General features: G+C 50.3%; 1 protein-coding gene across 10 annotated transcripts; it reads right to left on the bottom strand.

Moving 5' to 3' along the window:
• Positions 1 to 1,773: 1,773 nt before the first annotated feature.
• On the bottom strand, positions 1,774 to 13,393 carry LOC122372256 (cullin-associated NEDD8-dissociated protein 1-like). 10 transcript variants are annotated; one of them, XM_043349282.1, is made up of 20 exons: positions 13,359 to 13,393; positions 11,624 to 11,703; positions 11,143 to 11,312; positions 10,691 to 10,904; positions 10,187 to 10,335; positions 9,765 to 9,908; positions 9,171 to 9,333; positions 8,591 to 8,840; positions 8,178 to 8,314; positions 7,850 to 8,010; positions 7,330 to 7,535; positions 6,643 to 6,961; positions 6,061 to 6,292; positions 5,482 to 5,664; positions 5,022 to 5,185; positions 4,285 to 4,483; positions 3,630 to 4,067; positions 3,108 to 3,351; positions 2,656 to 2,802; positions 1,774 to 2,068 (listed from the first exon to the last, which is right to left on the bottom strand). In XM_043349282.1, the coding sequence occupies exons 2-20, from the start codon at positions 11,663 to 11,665 to the stop codon at positions 1,944 to 1,946; spliced, it is 3,687 nt and encodes a 1,228-aa protein (XP_043205217.1). In that variant the 5' UTR covers positions 11,666 to 11,703; positions 13,359 to 13,393; the 3' UTR covers positions 1,774 to 1,943. The 10 variants fall into 10 exon arrangements, with proteins under 10 accessions (XP_043205217.1, XP_043205207.1, XP_043205156.1 ...); XM_043349272.1 differs by lacking the exon at positions 13,359 to 13,393 and adding an exon at positions 13,140 to 13,208; XM_043349221.1 differs by lacking the exon at positions 13,359 to 13,393 and adding an exon at positions 12,835 to 13,095.
• Positions 13,394 to 13,793: the final 400 nt, after the last annotated feature.

Here is a 13,793-nt window from a genome sequence, read left to right as displayed (position 1 = left end):
GCTGGTGATACCATATTTAACCCGCGCGGGGCTGGGGGGGGGTAAATTTTACCCCCCCTCGCGAATTTTTGCGATATCTCAAAAACGGCGGCGCGCAGCGCCGCCAAACTTTCAGTACCTTTTCTTACATCAATTTGCCACGTTCCCTGAAAATTTGAGCGAAATCCGTCGGAAAATTTTTGAGAAATTGACGTTTTAGTGACGTCATGTTCGCCATTTTCGCCTCAAAAACGGCAAAAGTTCAAACGCCGCTAACATCTTCATTTTTAAAGGAATCAAGACGTAACAAAAAAGGTTATACGTAATTTTACTTTGTCTATCAAATGGCTATCTCGGTTTTTTGAAAATTTTGGATTTTGGCCTAAATTTTTTCAAAAAACTGATTTTTTTTGGGAAAATCATTATAAAATCCAAAATTTTGAGTCTATCGAAAAAACCGGAATATATGTCAGAGAAGTGGTCTATGTGCACCTACATACCAAATTTTAGAAGAATCGGTTCAAAAATGTGGGTGTTATTCGAAATTTTATGACGTCACGACACACAAAATTTTTGAAAAATGACTTTTTTGGAAGTTCTAGACCTCGTACGGAAACAAAAATAGCACCATTCGATTCGCCGTGAAAAACTGCATCAGATAGACACCTTTTTAGGCCTTAACAACCAACTTCAAAATTTGACCTCACTTGACCTGACCTTGACCTGACCTCGACCTGAAATCCATCCAGAGGTGGTCCATATCACTTATTGAGTGTGCCTATTGAATTCTATGAGTAAAATGACCCATAAAACATGTGTCGCACATGCCCTTTTCTATATTTTGTTTTTTGGTGACCTGACCTGACCTGACCTGACCTTGACCTTGACCTCTGAATGATATTTTATGCAACGAATATTGTCTTGGTAGCCTAAGAACACGTTTTGGGCGATCAGTCTCAGTCCATGACTCCATTCTTCGGCAACTACGGTGCAAGGTCGATACTGTAGAAACTTGCAATTTGTACCCTTGACCTGACCTTGACCTTGACCTCAAACTTAAAATTAAGTACATGTTTTTAGTAGTTCGTGATGAGAGCTTTCGATTGGCGTTTGAATTTTCCAAATCGGACCATTAGTTCGGGAGATAACAGGGGGGGTAAAATTTACCCCCCCCCCAGCCCCGCGCGTTCGGCTGGAGACCCCAGCCCCGCGCGGGTTAAGTGTATATGGAAGCGAAAAACCTTTGGAGTTTTAAAGTTTCCCGTCACTGAAACCCGAAATCGCTTGGTAATAATCAGAAATGATCTAACAAATACCGAGCAAAGCAGCATAAATCAAAGTCTAAAATCTTATCCATCCTAAACCAGTCCTCTGGCCTCAGGACGCATAAACTTTTCACCTTTTGCTTGGCTCAAAGTCCAATCGACTCGCGACTCCATGCGGTGTTGGGCAAGATTCCTGAATCCGCACACTGTTAGCAGTGCACTGAGCACAGCCGAGAGGCTTGTCGCTCAGGACGGGCTCAGCTGCTGCAGACCACCAGGGTAGCCCTCAGGACCAAGTGTCCCCGCTAGGATATAGCTAGACGCTGGGAGCATGTTACGGTTACTCGATCCCCGCGCGACCAGCCAGACGTCATTGCAATATGCTGCAAAACGAAAGTACCACAGGCCACAGCCTAGACGCAATTATTTGCGTAGCATCGCCTGCGCGTTCGAATTATTCGTCACAATAGTCGAAATACAGATAAGAGCAAGTCTCGTTTGTCCTTCATCCAACCACCCAGAGACAGACTTTCAACACAGCCACTTCAATGTATTATTTATTAACATCTCTAAGCGCACAATGAATCGTTTCGACATCCACAAGGCCCGCCGCCGCCGGGCCGACCCTAGATACAAAAGGCGGCCGCCCGCCGCCGCCCACCGCTTCCCCGATGACTCCGAGTCGCTGACTCGGTCCGCTCAACTGAGGTCCATCATGGCCGCCGAGTCGGACGTGGAGTCGTGCTGGATGGAGTCGAACAGCGCCTGCAGGTCCGGACTGGACTTGATGTGCGACACAAACTCGGACAGCTGCAGATTCTTGTCTGCGGGAGAGACGGCACAGAGCGGGGCGTGTCAATGGGACGGGTAGGTCACAACCGAGAGATATTGCAAAATGTTCAGCAACAACACTATACGGAATGGTACGGAGTGACGTCTCACCAGTGGTCACGGAAGCTATGTATTGTTAGTGGGGGTATTTTTGAGCTGTTTAACAATATCCGTTTAAATAACACTATCGATCTCGTTTTTAAACCATGGAAAAATGTAACTGCAAAATACACCAGCTTCTGCAAAACCTGACCAACGGAATCAATCAGGCCTCCGGCATTGTGAAACTCAAATAGTAAAAACGGAAGAATGATTGGCATGACAAGATAAAATACATCGTCTTTAATAGATGAATAAACCTAGCAAGCATGTCATTAATCTCCGTATGGCAAACCATTTTTTTTCTTCTTCAAATCCCGATACCAACGGCATAATATTGCAGAGTCCCTGCAACAGCCGAAACGCAGACTGCCCGGTCCATGCGCACATTGCAACAATTAAACGAACGACAGTGACTGTCCTGCACTAGTCGGTGCCCCTTTCTCTATTCGTCCCAGGCCTGAGTCACATCCAGCCTTACCGGCGTCGGGGATGGCCAGGAGGGCGACCACGACGCGCAGCGCCGACCGCTTCAGCTCGTCCTGCTTCTCAAACTCCTGCTTCACTGAGTTCTGTTTCACCTTGGCCGAGCACGTGGTGCGCAGTGGGTCCACCAGCCGGTCCAGCCCTGAGTCGGGACACGATCAGGTCAGGTCAGGTCATCACTAGCGGAGCGGCGTGGGGGTGAACAAGAAAATAACGGGACGGACAAAACTTATCGAACTTTGAAGCGAGACAAGTATTTCAACGCAAACCTCAACTAAAATAAAACAGAAAGCGCAAGAAGTTTACTTCTACATTTTTTAACGAGAAAAAATTGCACACATCCGCACAATATCTGCGAGCGCTACCTACTCATCTTAGTCACCACCCTACCTAAGCCAACACTGAATCTCGTCCCTTTCCACTTAGAACCCGTCCCTGCCGACTCACTCTGTAGAACTGCGTTTGGAACGAGGGTCGCCAACCGCACCAGCATGAGGTACGTCAGCATCTTGATGTCGTAGTCGTCTTTGAGGCCCTCCTCCACGTGGTTGAGGAAGGTGTAGATGTCGAGCCGGTCCAGACACGAGTCGAGCAGCGTGTACATGCACTCGTAGCCCGCCTTCCGCAGGTCCAGGCCGTCATCCACCGTGTGCTTGAACGGACCCATCTCCACCTCACGGATAAGCTCTTTCTGCGGACGAAAGGGTATTGTGAGAAGCCGGGTAGCTTGTCGCTTTTTTTCACGACGAGCAACCACCAATAGGTCAGGAACTACCCATTCAGTTATTCGGATTCAAGCTTAAGATCCATGCAAGATGAACAGAATCGGCAGAGTGAGTTGTCTTAACTCCGCCTTCCACTGGCATGTCCTCTTCGTCCACCAAAGCCCGGGGCATATGCTGGCGGTCTCCGCCCCCTTATACCCAATGCCCACCCCCTCCGAAACGGACGGCGCGTATGTACACTCACGCGAACTTTGGTCTCGTTGTAGAGCTGTGGCAGGAGGGTATCAAGCAGATCGCGCACCAGCACGGGCTTATTGTGCGCCGCCGAGTTGAGAGCGACCAGCGCGACGCGGCGGACCTCCAGCTGCGGGTCGCCGATGGTGGCCAGGAAGTCGCCGATGCAGTGCCGCAGCAGCGCGTCCACCGGCTGAGGCTGCTCCGTGATGGTGAACTTGATGGCCGTCACGATGGTGGTGCGCATCAGCGGACTGTCGGTGGCGTGCAGGGCGCTCTGCAGTCGCGGCAGCAGCGTCTCCGGGTGCAGCAGCGTCAGCTTGCCCAGACACTCGGCCACCACGTTGCGCGTGCCCTCCTCTGGCGACTGGCAGTGCCGGAACAGGTTGTCCCAGATGCCCTCCTGGTAGTGTTGGAGTGAGTCGCGCTCCGATGAACAGCTGATTATCTGGCGGCCGCAGGTGAGGAGCAGTGGGTTAGACGTGGAGCTTGGAGGGTCAGCAAAACGATGTACCGGTCCCACAACGTTTGTAAGATGACCAAACTACGTGTATGAGACAAAGTTCGTCAACAGCAATATCTCAGTTGCATTGATGTGCTATTGATCATTTGCGATAGACTTTGATAGCCTACGAAGGGTTGTGTAGGCTCGTTCAAAAGCTCACCTCCTTGAGTGAGTGCAGCAGCAGGTACTGCCGTTTGTGCTGCGTCTCAATCTCGTTGAGTACGAACGGCAGGAACTGTGCCAGGTTTCCGCAGGCCACAGAGCCGAGCGCGTATGACGTGGCCTGTTTGACTTCCTCCGACTGTGAACCGAACGAGGCCAGGATGGTCTGCCGCAGACCCTCGACACCGCTCAGGTCACTGTCAGAGGGATACAGCAGGTCAGTACAGGGTGGTCTGCCGCAGACCCTCGACACCGCTGAGGTCACTGGGACAGAAACACAGCAGGTCCGACCTTCGACACCGTCAGGTCACTGTCAGAGAACACAACGGGTCAGAACAGGATGGTCTGCCGCATAGGTACCCTCCACACCGCTCAGGTCACTGGTACAAACCACCATGGTTCTATAATCATTTTGGGCATCACTGAGGGTTGAGTTGAGTCAGATCGCAAGCTAAGTGACCACAAAAAAAAAACATGTAAGAATTAGCACCGAGCGAGAATTAGAAGCGTTCAATCCTATCAGCAGAAAAGGTGCCGAAACAGACAGAGGAATGGTAGCTTATCATGTCAACATTTCGACAGTCATAGCTTTGTCGTAAAGCATCACGTTCTTTTCATGGTGAATTACGTTACACTCTGACCACTAAATTCAACCCCCGCGCAGCTTTTTCGTGTCGCTATCCTCCCACCCCGCTCCTCTCCGCCGTTCCTCCCCAGCCACTGCCTCTCACTCACACGTGTCGCCCGATCTCCGCCACTGCCAGCAGGGCGAACGTGCGGCGCGCGTCGGGTACCGAGGAGCTCTTGATGTCGCGCAGCAGTCGGCGCACCATCTCCTCTGTGACTCGCGCGTCCGTGAGGCATACGGCCGCCACGCACTGCGCGATCGACGAGTACGCCTGGGAGGAGACAGTGGCGTCATACTATCATAGGGCCGGTGTCAAACTACCCTGTGCCGCCAGATCGTAAAGAGAAAATGATGAAGCAGACCTGAAAACTGTTTAACAGAATATGGCTGCGCAGAATAGACTTAACTGTTATGAAGGCAAATAATTACTATTGCTTTATGATGAGGACGAATATCAGGCACCCATCGAATTTACTATTTCACTTTAATCACTTGTGAATTGGACGTGCTGAGTTTGCTGGCCCCGGCTGTTTGTGTATGCGCTGAACCATTTGCGGAATTACCGACCTGTTTGTTAATGTGCTGCCCGGCGGCGTCGCCAGAGACGGGCTCCAGAAGCATGGCGAGCAGCCGGTCGGCCGGCAGAATCTCCCGGGTCACCAGCACTGTGAAGAACTTTGACATGGTGCGCAGCGCGGCGCCTTGCAGCAGAGGCGACTTGGTCAGCTTGAACACCGGCGGCAGCAGCACCTGGAGACCAGCGGGAGGGAGGGGGGTTAGAGAGAGGTCGGTCTGTCCGTGAGAGGTAGGTTTTTATTGACCCTGATGCTCATCAAAATGACCAACATCATGGACAGTGTGACTTATGACAGCCAGTATGACATCCGACCAAATTTAGTCATTAAAGGTGTTAAACGTCTTATTTAGGGTACCGGATACCAATATATCTCAGCAAGCACCAACAAATGGCGCGGCACCCTGCTAGCAAAGCCTAGGGGATACGTTATTTCGATTGCTAAAGGATAAATGACCCCATCCCCCCGCGCTCTGCGCCCGCCCTAGCGTCAGTGGTCAATGACCTGCTGCCCGTCTGAGGCCATCACATAGGTAACCGCCAGTCATTACACACACGGCTGGCCCACCAACCTTGACCATGAATCCGGACTGTACGAGCGCGGCGGCGGGCTGCGCCAGGTGGCACACGGAACTGAGCACGGCCAGGCTCAGCTGGGCGATGTGCAGGTCGGCCTCGGTCAGCAGCGCCGGCAGCTCGGTCAGCGCCGGCTGCAGCAGCTCGGCCGTCAGGAAGCCCGGGTAGTTGACCACCAGCCGGTCCAGCAGCGTCAGCGTGGCCAGCTTCAGCGCCCGCTGGTTCTTCCTGAATGCGGGGTGACGGGTGGCCCGGTAACGGTGTCAGAATACAACGCAGTACAATTATTTGAGTAGAATTACGAAATATTGCTGCGATATATGAATGGTGGAATGTGCGACAAAACATATTCACTGAACACAGAATAATTCACGTAAGTGCACTTATGGAAAATGCGTCACAATTACGCATATTGCTTTCCAAATAATGATACATTGACCGTCAAACCCGGAATCAAAGGTCTCCCAATCAAATCGCTCACCCATGACTCCCAATCAATCATTGCTCAGATTCTCCACCTTCTCAGCTCAGAGTCCACCCTTACCGACACCACCCTCGGGCGGTCCCCGGCCGCTCACCTGAGGAAGGAGCCGAGTATGGGCAGCGCCTCGCCGAGGATGACGCGCACGTCCACCTTGAGCGGCGAGGCGGCGATCATGGTGAGCGCCTTCACCGTGGTCAGACGGGTGATCTCGTTACGCAGCCGGTCCAGCAGGATGGGTAGGCAGACGGGCAGCTGCGCCTGCAGGTGGTCGCCCATCTGGCTCACCAGCTGGCCCATGCAGCCGATGGCGCGCTCCTTCACCTCCTGATCGATGTCGGCCGCGCGCAGCTTGGTCAGTGTGACTGTGTAGATCTCGCCCATGTACGGTGTGAAGTCGAACTTGCTCGCCGTGTCTGAAACACAACAGCAGAAGAAACATATTAAAACGACCCAGCTTTGGCATAATTCGTTAGTCTTTAGCCAAGTCCGATGGCAATGGCCGATCAGCTTGTTCTCCTTCGGTCCCTCCCTCGAGACGTAGGCCTGCCTAAGCCACCACCGTCAAGCCCGCAGCAGGCCTCTGCCAGTCACCCTAACTCAGTCATCAAGCCTGAGCAGAACTAACTAGCGCCTCCCCCACTGTTACCCGCAACAGACATGTCTTACTGTTCACCCCACCAACGAAGTCTGCACAAACAAGCAGACCTGGCTTAGAACTCCCATCATCGATCCACAAACAGTCCTATCCACTGCCACTCCGCCCGTTACCGTCGCCACCTACCGAGCGGCCGGATGACGCGCACCAGCTCCTGCAGCACGTGCAGCGCCTCGGCGGTGATCTTGTAGAACGGGTCGTTGACGGCGGCCACCAGGCACGGCAGCAGTCGGTCCACGTGCGGGTGGAACACCTCCGCAGGATGGTTGGCCAGCAGGCAGTGCACAAACACCAACGTGTCGATCTTCATGTTGCTGCTGGCGTTACGCTCACTGGAGATAAGACGTCACATGGAATCGTCAATATTGTGTCCCTTCTTCTATCATTACTAGGTGACGTTCCATGTCATCTAATTCATGATTCAATTTTCTGTTTCTGCTAACAGAAAAGCGAAAAGTAACGGAAACGCCAATCTAGATAGTGACAACGCAGATCTGAACGCAATGCCATGAACGAACACACACCCACAAAGACAACCGGCTACTGACCCGAGCGAGTACTGGATGCCCGGCATCTGCCCTGCCGGCTGCCCCACCCCCACCCAAACACACACACAGACATAGACAGGTCACTGGAGGTCACTGACCCGAGTGAGTACTGGATGCCCGGCATCAGCATGCCGATATGGTCGGTGAGCGCTCCCTTGAGCACCAAGATCAGCTCTCGGAGCAGCGAGAAGCAGCCCTGGCGCGTCTTGGTGCTGCGCTCCTTCAGCTGACGGTGGATGCCCTTCACCAGCGACGGTACCTGGTTAAAGGGAAGAAGGGAGCATGTCAGAGGGGTATAATTTGAATCTGCATGGACGACAACACAAGTCGACCTGATTAGCTGACAGCGTAGCAACGTTACTGACAATAACAGTTCAAAGTGGGGGTGCGACTAACATTTGACAGTCATTGATCACGATATCATACCTGCTGCTGCAGCGTAGTGAGCGGTGACTCGCCGTCGTCCATAAAGTCCGTGTCCACCACCGAAGTGCTGGCCTTGGTCTGGCGCAGCAGCGAGATGTACGCGTGGAATATGTCCGCCTTCACGTTCTCCTCACGCTCTAGAAATGCCAATCGAAACTTAAACTAGCAGCGGTGCCTCATGAAGCAGGGTGATTACCATTTTGCCAACATCCATGGGCACCGAGGTCCGATAAAAAAATGAAATGTCGACCGCAACCGTTCGACGTCTTGGACTAACATCGTTAGCTGTACCTCAGGCAGCATCCTTACGCCAATTTCAAGCCATCCCTATCCTCACTTGATGCTCATCGCAATATCCGTTCATCGAAAGCACTAAATGATCACAATCTACGGCAATCTACGGCAGCACGTACCCTTGAACCTGTTGATAAGCTCTGGCGACACGGTGCGGTAGAACTCGAGCAGCATCTCGCGCCGCGTGGCGATGACGACCTCCAGGCACTTGGCGGCGGCGCGGCGCACCTTCCAGGACATGTCGTCGTCGTCGCTGTAGTCGTCCTCGTTGTCCTCGTCGTCTCCGTCTGTGTCGTCCATCTCCTCCTCATCCACGGCGTAGTTGTAGTTGGGGTCGTGCGACAGGAACCGCAGGCACAGACCCAGAATCTGGGCGGCGAGCGAACAGAGACGGTCAACCACACGGACACGACCAGAGGTGCACAATTCATCAGGCAAGTAAAAGCGTATGTCGAGCAGCAGCTTGACTGCGATTGACGCCAGCTAGGAAAGCTACAGAAATACGGAACTTATCCTGGGTTCCGCATTTAGGTTAAATCTGTTCGCTTTCCGTGCGACAATGATCAGTTCCTCCCAATGTGCACACTGCACTATAATGTAAGCTGTCGCCGTTCCTCTCATTCTTCCCCTACATCTATTTCGTACTTCCTTCGTCATACAACCTCCCCTTCCTGTTCCTTCAGTCCCACTGCATCTCACCGTGCCGATGTGCGGGGTCACCTCCTTGGGACACTTGTCAACGAACGCCTCGAGCGCCTGCAGGCAGTGTTCCCGCAGCTCGTCGTCGTCTGCCTGACAGTGGGCCACCACGAGTGGCAGCACACGCTCCAGGTGCTCCCCGAACCGGTGGCCGGCGCCGCGGCTGGAGCGAAGTTATGTTAGTGTTAGTTTGGGGGAGCCAGGGCGGCGCAGCATGGTGGACGCAAGGGTGAGCACAACCAACGGTCGAATCGAGAAAAGTGAGCTTTGTCTGATCAGGAAATCAAGTTATGGTGACACAGGACATTATTCATGGTCGTTACGATTATCACAACCAACTCCACGTAACTCATCATGATAGTCTGCTTCCCGTCACCATAACGTTAACGGTAACGGTAAGAAGTAAGCATTGACAATGCAACACACGTAACTACAAAACAAAGCACCCGATGTCCGATGATGCATGTTAAAAGTCCGGGCCATGATCCTAGTCATTAGCCATCACTCTATCTAACATCCAGCAAACACACCAAAATGCAGCTGTGGACTCAAATCCTAACGTCACCAATCCCGACCCCGGAGTCCCGGACCCACCTGATGGCCGCCACCGCGTTGATGTAGGTTCGTGTAGCCGAGTTGTCCTGTTTGCGCTGGATACACTCGAGCAGGTGGTCAATCAGTTTGCCGTAGAGGTCGATACTGCAGCTGAGTACCAGGTGCCCCAGCGCGATGATAGTCCTGGAGTGGGTAAACAAACAGGTAAACAAGATTGAGTGGGTAAACAGGTAAACAAAGATTACCATGCCATAGCGAAGCGTGCATACATTTAATCATACCCGGTTATTCCCAATCACTGTAAATCAAACCTAGCTCGACACACTTCTTTTAAACTAGTGACATTTTCCTCTAGGCTAAAAGAGAATCATGTAGTCTCAGACTCCCAGAATCGATAACAAGGCTCGCAGCGCCCGGTGTCTGCCACGCCTCTGACTAGTCTCCCGTCCGCTCCTACCGACCTCTTGCGGACGGCGAGTCTGGGCGAGCACAGCTGGGGCAGCAGCGCCTCCAGGATGTTGGCGTGGTAGTTGACCAGCAGCGAGCCGAAACGGGAGAGCAGGTCGGCCAGGATGTCGAGCGCCTCCAGCTGCACGGAGACGTCGGTCGTCTGGCGGAACACCGAGCCAGGTCAGAGCGGAGTCCGGAGCGGTCGGAAACCGACCCGGGTCAGACGGGGATGCCGAGCCGCGGGGCCACGAGCGTCGATCATGAATAGTATCACCAGGCTGATCAATTTAATAAAAATGGCGGCTATTATTTCTTGCTTACGTTATAATTTCACCAATCCAGTCTGCCCTAACAAGGCTGGAGTCAAAAAGGCCCGCCGGCAGAAAAAGGACACACCACGAATCACGATACCATTATGTATCGTGATCACCCTGGAGCAATCACGTTTCCCGTTCGACCCCAGTCTCCTGGTAGCCTCAGGCGCGTCAGCTCCCGCGGGCCGCGGCTCGTCTCACCATGCTGATGGCTCGGCAGAGCTGGACGATGATGCGCCGGCACACGCTGGTGGCCTGCAGGCTGGCGCCCGGCGGGAGCTCGTTGATGACCGTTTTCAGCGCGATGCTGCTGATGTCGCGCAGCTGCTCCTTGTCCGAGACCATGTTGTTGCAGAGCGTGTCCACAATGGTCTCCACCTGCAGCTCTTTGACCTTCACCACCAGCGGACCCAGACTGACACAAATGATACGGGTCAGATCACAGACAAGTAGGTAGGTATCAATAACTCGAGATTTTCACAGGGAGGTATGTGAACAAACAACAACTTTATGGCAACATAAAGTTGCCATAAGTTCCTCAGTCATCGCTTAATTTATCCTACTATAGGAAAACTGTTAAAGAGACCACAGTTCACTACAGCTCACTTAATGCCTAACACATCCAGCTATTAGCCTAAAAGTCAATGACTTACCATTTTACTGCCAGATTCTGGACCTCTCCATTTTTGTCCTCCAGCAGTTTTAGGATCATGCGCACCACCTTCCTCTCTGACTCATCATCAAGCTTGATGCTGTCCTTCTGCAGTTCAACCATGAGGTCGTTGGTCGCCATGAATCTCAGATCCTTATCTGTGGACGTCATCTGGACAGCCACAGCAGGCAACCATTGGTCAGAGCTTTTTACTTGTTCAAATACTGATTCTGTTCAGTAACTTAAACTCAAATCTATGTCATATACCTACTTGTTCTGTCCTATCTAGTGAGACAGAGGCAAGTGCCCATAAAAAGAAAAGTGCAGCTAATGTATTTGGGCAGCTTATGCAGCAACAGTTGGAAGGCTGAAAGCAGAAAGGTGTTTTTTTTTCCAATTCTTATGAAAATACAGATAGGTAACAACAGTAGCGTCATAAGTAATTGGCATAAGAAGGTTCCAAAATATTGAAATGATCTTACCTTGTCCAGTAAATTTGGAATATGGTATGACATGCTTGACATCTTGACAGACACAAGATACTAAGTGTCTTTAAACTGACCTGGAATAGGAAAAATATAATAAAACATAAATTAACAGAATATACATTGTTCTGTATAATGACAAACATGTCAGTACATGTAGAAAAATATGTCTAACTACATAATGAATTCATAAATCACAAATAATATTTGGTACATCGTAGTTCATTTTCAGGCCAGTCAGGTCATAGACATAGAGCTACCAAAACAGTGCAAATGGACATTGGACAAGTTTGCAAACTTTAAACAAGGGTGGTCAAGAGGGGATGGGGATTTAAATTGAAGGAATGAGTCTTTTGGGAATGCCATGGATAAGAAGGTGAAACAAAAAAGTGTTAGAGCAAAAATTTATTGTGGTTAAAGTACATCAAACTCATTGCACTCTAAAAGCTCTTGCACATATTCCATGGTGCAGTGCTGGTTTACAAAGTGTGATGCAAATTGCTGTAGAGTGGCTTGGATGATGGATCCACACTGCAAAGCATGACATTCTGAAGTTCAATGGTATATATGAAGATGGAGCCAAAGTGGTAGGTTGTAGGTTGGTAGGATGTAGGTTGGTAGGTTGTAGGGATTTTTTTAAAACAAAATTTAGCTCGAATGTTTGAATGGATGGATTGACAGAGCCAGAGCCCAAGCTAAGTAGAGCTTGTTTGTGTTGCGTAAACCCCAACCCCTCCCGTCCCATCGCGCAATTCCGGGTAACAGGAGAATTTAGATGCCAAAGTTTAACGTGCCTTTCAAAGCCAGACATGGCCTGTCCCACTCAACTGACTTCAACTGGCTGAGGCTGCTCCCACCAGCCGCAGACCATACCCGTCAGGAGTCTCAAATGTCTAGCGCCGGAGCATCTCGAACCCGGGCTCTCACTACCGGGTATGCTCTACCAACTGAGCTATGGGACAGGCTAAGTATCACATGAATATGATCCAGGGTTGTTTTCTATGAACATACTGGCAGCATGCCTGCATTTCTTTGAATTTCACAAGTTGAATTTGCATGGGATCTGCAGTTCACTGTTGATAGGCTCAAAATGGCAGGTCAAATCTAAGGCCCCATATACCATAAAAACTTGCATTTCAGAATCCTCAATTACCGGCAATTTAAATTCAATCCCCCCATCCAAATCCCAACCAATCAATCAAAAGAACCAAAGAACGCTTGTGGATCGTGTAGACCAAGGTATATAAAAACACTGGTGTAAACGGTGTAGTACACAGCATAGCACAATTCATGTAAACAAGACAATTTACGCTCAGTTTTAATAAAGCCATAAAAATTACGTCATCAATAATTAAGGGCTTTGACTATTTTCAAGCAAAATAATATGAAAATTGGATAAAATGATAATAAATCTGGGAAACATATATTCTGTTCTATATTTGATTCGATTGAAAAGGCTTAAGAAAATCTCTATTTGCAATAAATGATCCAAGTCATAATTTGATTGGCTCACTGCAGAATGATGTCATTGGACCAAATCAGAAAATAATCTGCAGGTAATTCTGAGTTCTGTGTCAAATGTGACGCAGATCTAATGAAAAAAAATATCAAAACGCTGTAATTATTGGAGATGCAGCCGTAACATAACCAATAAATATATTCCTGTTGTTTGTGGCTGATAGATTTGATAGTTCAAACCACGGTGACTATAAATACAAATTACATTCATTACAAATAGCAGCTAAATAAGAATGATATTTGTTGCATATGGTAGCAGTGGGAAGTTTCAGGCTGCCATATTTAGTGCCATCATTTCGTCGCCACCTCTTTTCGTCTGCCACCTCTCGTCGTCGTCTCCAAGCCGCACAGTAAGGACGTTCGTATCTGTGGTGATTACAGGATTCCAGGACAAATCTTCGTATGGCATTTCTTCGTCGCGCAATTCTTCGTCCGCATTTCTTCGTCCGCAAATCTTCGTCGGCGCATTTATTCGTGTCGCATTACTTCGTCTCGCATTTCTTCGTAGGTGCAAAAATTCGTAGGGCATTTCTTCGTATCCGCATTTCTTCGTCGGCGCATTTCTTCGTCAAGCATTTTTTCGTCCACGCATTTCTTCGTCTACGCAAATCTTCGTCCGCATTTCTTCGTCCACGCAAATCTTCGTCTG

The sequence above is a fragment of the Amphibalanus amphitrite genome, unplaced genomic scaffold, assembly GCF_019059575.1.
Source record: "Amphibalanus amphitrite isolate SeventyFive unplaced genomic scaffold, NRLGWU_Aamphi_draft 000036F_arrow, whole genome shotgun sequence".
NCBI classification, from domain to species: domain Eukaryota; kingdom Metazoa; phylum Arthropoda; class Thecostraca; order Balanomorpha; family Balanidae; genus Amphibalanus; species Amphibalanus amphitrite.
The sequence above is the reverse complement of the archived record's forward strand: the minus strand, read 5'-3'. Positions and strand labels throughout refer to the sequence as shown.